Source organism: Bactrocera latifrons, unplaced genomic scaffold, assembly GCF_001853355.1.
Source record: "Bactrocera latifrons isolate USDA-ARS-PBARC rearing strain unplaced genomic scaffold, ASM185335v1 scaffold_103, whole genome shotgun sequence".
NCBI classification, from domain to species: domain Eukaryota; kingdom Metazoa; phylum Arthropoda; class Insecta; order Diptera; family Tephritidae; genus Bactrocera; species Bactrocera latifrons.
The window spans coordinates 155,750-161,749 of NW_017534442.1; the positions used below are offsets into that span (position 1 = coordinate 155,750).

Consider the following 6,000-nt stretch of genomic DNA (forward strand, 5'->3'; position numbering starts at 1 on the left):
ATAATTAAGTATGTGTGAATACAGTCGCGAGAGCAATGCACAAAGTAGATGCAAAAGACAGTTTCATTTCGGTAATTAAAATGTTAAAAAGGGAAAAAGGCAAAAAAGAAAAATTAACTACTTAAATTAATAAAAACTTGCTCGTTTCAATTCCTCTTTATATCGAATTTCTCGTCTTTTATATCCATGCAGTAAAATTTCCGAATGTTTCACGCACATTCCAATTCTCGCAACTACAGTTGCAAACGAAAGTAGGTGCTAAGGGAGAATGCGAAATGTAACGGCATTAAAATGTCAACTCCTTCATTAAATTAAAATGTGTCAATTAAAAAGAAAAAAAACAGAGCAAAAGCGAACGATATATGAGCGCATCGCATTGCCAATTACAAACAAAGAGGATTTTTTTTTTGTTAAACAATATTTGACAAATAATTAATGTTGCAACTCACTTAAATATTTTACACTCTGTGCCACTTTAATTTTTATTAAAACACTCAATAATTTTGTATGTATTTCCCTCTCATTACAGAAAATGCGTCAATTCCAAAAGACGCTGGAGGATTTGAGTTCACGCGTCGCCTCGGCCGAAGCCACGAAAGTATCATGGTTGCCACCCGTCTCCGCACAGGAGGCCACCGAGCAAATGCAACATTTGCAACGTTTGCGCGACAAAATGACCACCGCCGGTGCGCTGTTGGATGATTGCAACGAGCAGCAGGCATTCTTCACCGCCAATCAGGTGTTGGTGCCCGCCATGTGCCTATCACGGCTGGAAGATTTGAACACAAGGTGAGTGCCAAAGAAAGCACAATAATGTAATAATGTAAAGATGATCATAAATTAAATATTTCTATGAAAATAATGATATTTTTTGTAACATTGATTCATATTTTTTCATTTTAATTTCTATACACATTTCGGGATCTCCCAAATGGCAAATCCATTATATCCAGTGTTTGAAACATTAGGGTGACAGTGCAGGTTTCTTTAAAGCTTTCATTCAGCTCCCTTGAAGTAACCCCTCCAGAATAGTTCTCGGAAATTTTTCAGGGTTTAACTATGAACGCCAACACATCATCCAAAGTTATGTTCCCTTAAGCTTTCTTGCTTTTTACTACTTGATAGCTGGATCTCACGTGAGCTTGTGGTGCGCTAGTACTTGTGAAGTCGAGCCTTAGATAAAACGCAAGAACTCTGCGACCTTAGTAAATTTTACTTTTATCTACTTGTAGGGGATTTACTGGTCTTAATTCATTCTGCATCCATCTATTAAAAATATTACCATCACACCTTCAGGCATCTAAGCGCACTGGTGGGAATGTAAGTAAATGGTAATGCATTGCAAGGCTCCCAATGTTTGATGTGTGGGAAGTGACGCCATCTTGTTGGCATCAAAGAATTGTTGTTGTTGCTGTTGTAACAGAAAAGTAATTCTCTTTAGGATGGTAAGGATTAGATAAGTTGTCGACGCCATATAAATGTAGACCCAAGAAAGCACCTGTCGTAATTTGGAATACCGTACTTGAAGATTTTGAGAAGTGAAAAGGAATCTTAACGCCATCTACTACAACATTGAGGTCAAGTCTGTACTCCTTCGTCCAGTCAGTGAATATAGTCACTGCGGATTTAGAAAGAGATAGTGCTAAGTTCCGTGCAGCGAGGAAACGGAAAAAGTCAGAGAGATAGTTGTTCACCTTTGAACACATGCCATCAATTCCATTGTCCGACATCAATATCGTGCAATCATCAGCGTACGAGGTGATAGAAACTCCTTCAGGTGGTTGTGGGAGTTTCGAGATGTCGAAGTTAAGCGATAGCGGGGAGAGAACACCACCCTCCGAAACTCCTTGTTTAATTTTCTCACTTTTGAGTTTTTACTTCGCAAAAGTACGGATGATTGACGACCTCTCAGATAGTTCATGGTCCACCTCTTCAGTCCTTGAGGCGTAGTTTTTTCAATGTTCTCAAGTAGTTTTTGATGTCAACAATACATCAGTCCGAGTTGCTGCGAATGGCGTCTAATCAACTCTCCACGGTCTTTACGTACACGCTTAGCTATGGCTGCTATATTTTCTTCACTGTTTGCTGGACGTGGTCTACTCGGTCGAATATTATCCAATAATGAATGCTGGGTTTCAAGATGGGTGATGGTGTTGCGAATAGCTCTCACGCTTTGTATTGTGATATTGACCATAAGTTGAACAAAGCGCACGAAACAGATTCTTTATAGAACGTGTAGTTTCGTAATAAAATTGAACGATTTGTAAACGTTGCCGTATGTAAATCTTTCCATGATGAAATGCCAAATAATATTATACAAAAGTAAAAGCATCTATACTTGGATCACCCGTTACAACGTCCAAGGGGACTTATGATAGTAATACGAACGTTTATGATTTCCCAAAGACTTAAAGTTGGCATTCCAAGTGTGATCGCTTCGGAGTCCAGCACTTTGCGTTACTAATAAATCAGGTGATTCTCAGACCTGTGGAAGATTTGAAATTCATACGTATTCTTTTTGCGGAGTTTAACTTTAGTTAAGGTTGAACTTTTCTTCAGATTTATTAATGTCGTACAGATGACAGCAAAAAAAAAAATATTTCGAAAAGTAGTCTTTAACCAAGTTTCTAATTATTATTTTTCCAGAATGAAACTTCTACAAATTGCAATGGATGAACGGCAAAAGATACTTTGCAACGCTGGTGCTAATCAAGCTTTGGAAAATGGCGAAGATGGACGTACAACATCGAATAGTGGCACAATTGGGCCATTACCTAACCTAGGTCAAAGCGTAAAGCCACCCTGGGAACGCGCAACGACAGCAGCCAATGTGCCTTACTACATTGAGTGAGTATTAAAAAGTAGCAACCTCGAAGAGGAAAATAGCCTTAGCTATACCAGCTATTAGGCTAAACAAGCATTTCTTTAGAAGAAAAATATTTGAATACTCACACATTTAGAATCTATTAGAATAAAAATTGCCTCGAATGTGTTTTCTGCTTTGTTACCTTTATATGAATAACAATTCAGACCACACGAAAGTTGTTCACTTTTGGCACAGTGAAAAAGAGAGCGGGCAATCGGAGACAATTCCTCCCGAGCCTGAAGTTCTCATTGAGCCGGCGCTTTCCTATAATGTTTGGCAGATTTTTCTCTACAAACCTCGGTTATAGTTTTAGAATGCGTGGCCCAAGTTCAATTGATTCATTGAATGTCTAATCTAAGTCTAGAAAGTGTTTCTCCTTGCCGCAGCACAATTTAACAGTGGAAATCTAAAGACCATAAAGTAATCGCTATGGAAAGGTAATACTCTAGAAACTAAATGATTCGGCAAGAGGTTGTCGAACTCTGAGAAGTATACATTAAATATCACAAAATACCAAAAAAGCCTTTGAGTCTGCCGAAGGAAAGAACAGGAGTTTTCGAAACCTTATTTGTTCTCACAACTTTCATGAACTTTTCTTTCTTTATTTTCCTTTTACTATAGTCACGAGCGCGAAACCACTCACTGGGATCATCCAGAAATGATTGAATTGATGAAAAGTTTGGCTGACCTTAATGAAATCCGTTTCTCCGCCTATCGCACAGCAATGAAATTACGTGCCGTGCAAAAGCGTTTGGGTGAGTAGCCAACAAAAATAACTAAAACTAGCAAAATCGAGTACATAGCGTAAGTTGAATTAATTGATACATAGCACGTGACCACCAACGTAGAGACCGTACGTAATTCACGCAATAATTTTAATAATTTTACAACTTTGTTTACCCAAATTATAGCGCTGGATCGCATTCCCATGTCCACTGCCATCGAATCGTTCGATCGTCATGCGTTGCGCGCACAAAACGACAAACTCATCGATATACCCGACATGACGACCGTCTTGCATTCGCTCTATGTGACAATCGATAAAATTGACTTGACTTTAATGTTGGATTTGGCCATAAACTGGATACTAAATGTTTACGACTCGCAGCGCACCGGACAGATACGTGTGCTGAGCTTTAAGGTGAGAGCGCCGCTTAACGGTACATACATATTTTACTCATTTTATGCGTTAATGAATGGTTTTTTTTTTTGCTTTGTTTTTGTTTTTATACGCCGGCAGGTTGGCTTGATTTTGCTCTGCAAGGGTCATCTCGAGGAGAAATATCGCTACTTATTCCGTTTGATTGCCGACCCGGAGCGCAAAGTCGACCAAAGAAAATTGGGCTTGCTGCTGCATGACTGCATACAGGTGCATTGTTGTTGCCAGCTTGGTGTGATAGCTTTATTTGACATACACTTTTCTTAATATTTCTGCTTCGCAGGTTCCACGCCAGCTGGGCGAAGTGGCCGCTTTCGGTGGTTCCAATATCGAGCCTTCGGTGCGCTCATGCCTCGAACGCGCTGGCATCTCGCAGGAAGGTAAGAGCTTTCAACGAAGAATTCAATTACTTAAATGTCCTTAATGAAAACTATTAACCTATCACTTGCAACGTTCGTCAACGCCACGAAAGTCCATCATAAAAATACATATTTGCCATTTAAGCATTAATTAATTGCATTGTAAATGAATTTTCCGCAATTTTCAAGCCACTCAATTCACCTCTTATTAACCATAAACTTTTTATATACCTCTTTTCAATCTCTTTTGCGCCGCCATCACAGCCATTGACGCCAATCAGGAAATTGCCATTGAACAATCACACTTCCTCGGCTGGTTGCAACACGAGCCGCAGAGTTTAGTATGGATGCCGGTGTTGCATCGTCTAGCGGCTGCCGAAACGGCCAAACATCAGGTAAGTGCGTTTTTGAAAGTGTGTGGTACCTACTAACAGCAGACGCTCGCCTGTAATTGAGGGGGCGGCACTGCAGGGCGTCTTTAACGCCACTCTTCTTACCAAAACCTACACCAACTCATCCTGCAATCAACCGCATCCTTGTGTACCCGTTAAGCTAGCAGGCGCAGCAATGTTCACACACTTATCGGCAATTATTTCACAATTCACCACAGCTTCCACGAATTCTGTCTCCGCTACTTCGGCCAACACTTTTACCATTTACCTTTTTCGCTCCTCAAATTTTCACATCAAATCCCAATATCTTACACCTTAAAAGCTTACATACTTACATATAAATTATACCCCAACATACACCTTAACTCAAATATCAAATACATGTACATATATACTCGTATATATATCTATGGCTTCGCCACAAGCAGTTACTAAATCCAATATTTGCATTTCTCGGTACACCACTCGTCGCTTTGTCGTGGCCAACACCTTCGCCCGCCGTAATCGTAACCACTACCTACACACATAAATAACTGTTTTCCATCCAAATATTAAAATGGCAACAACGCTATCGGAAAATTGGCGACAACAGGCAAAATGTAACATTTGTAAGGAGTATCCGATAATTGGATTCCGTTATCGCTGCCTCAAGTGCTTCAATTTCGATATGTGCCAAAAGTGTTTCTTCTTCGGACGTAACGCCAAAAATCACAAATTGAGTCATCCAATGCACGAGTATTGCACAACGGTAAGTACTCGACGAAGAGCGAAGTAGATGAGAGTCAAGAGATAGTACGGGTATAAAGTGAGCAAATAATGGATGAAGATAGCAGTAGATGTGTGTAATGAGGTTGAGATAAAGATAACATTACCGTGATGAAAATGCCAGTAGTAAGTAGATGAAGGTAAAAATAACAATGCTTCAGATAAGCGATATGATCGTTAATAAAGTTAAAGAGGAAGAAGTCTAGCTAAAGAGTTGTGATAAAATGTAGAAAAAAATGACTCCTGTCACTACTAGTATTCACTTGTTTAGATGAAGGATGACAAAAAATAAATAAATAAAGATAAAGATAAAGATAAAGATAAAGATAAAGATAAAGATAAAGATAAAGATAAAGATAAAAATAAAGATAAAGATAAAGATAAAGATAAAGATAAAGATAAAGATAAAGATAAAGATAAAGATAAAGATAAAGATAAAGATAAAGATAAAGATAAAGA

The 6,000-nt window shown here is 38.9% G+C and overlaps 1 protein-coding gene across 5 annotated transcripts in view; it reads left to right on the forward strand.

Annotated features, from left to right (window-relative positions):
- LOC108968462 (dystrophin-like) overlaps positions 1–6,000 on the forward strand; it is a 123,960-nt gene that overhangs the window by 107,476 nt on the left and 10,484 nt on the right. For all 5 annotated transcript variants that reach the window (XR_001993333.1, XM_018932524.1, XM_018932516.1 and 2 more), the window contains exons 3-10: positions 530–789; positions 2,647–2,847; positions 3,488–3,621; positions 3,778–4,007; positions 4,107–4,235; positions 4,309–4,405; positions 4,649–4,779; positions 5,369–5,524. Coding sequence is in view for 4 of the 5 variants with exons in the window: in XM_018932524.1 (XP_018788069.1) it covers positions 530–789; positions 2,647–2,847; positions 3,488–3,621; positions 3,778–4,007; positions 4,107–4,235; positions 4,309–4,405; positions 4,649–4,779; positions 5,369–5,524 (1,338 nt within the window). In the remaining variant the exon portion in view is untranslated. The remainder of the gene's footprint in view (positions 1–529; positions 790–2,646; positions 2,848–3,487; positions 3,622–3,777; positions 4,008–4,106; positions 4,236–4,308; positions 4,406–4,648; positions 4,780–5,368; positions 5,525–6,000) is intronic.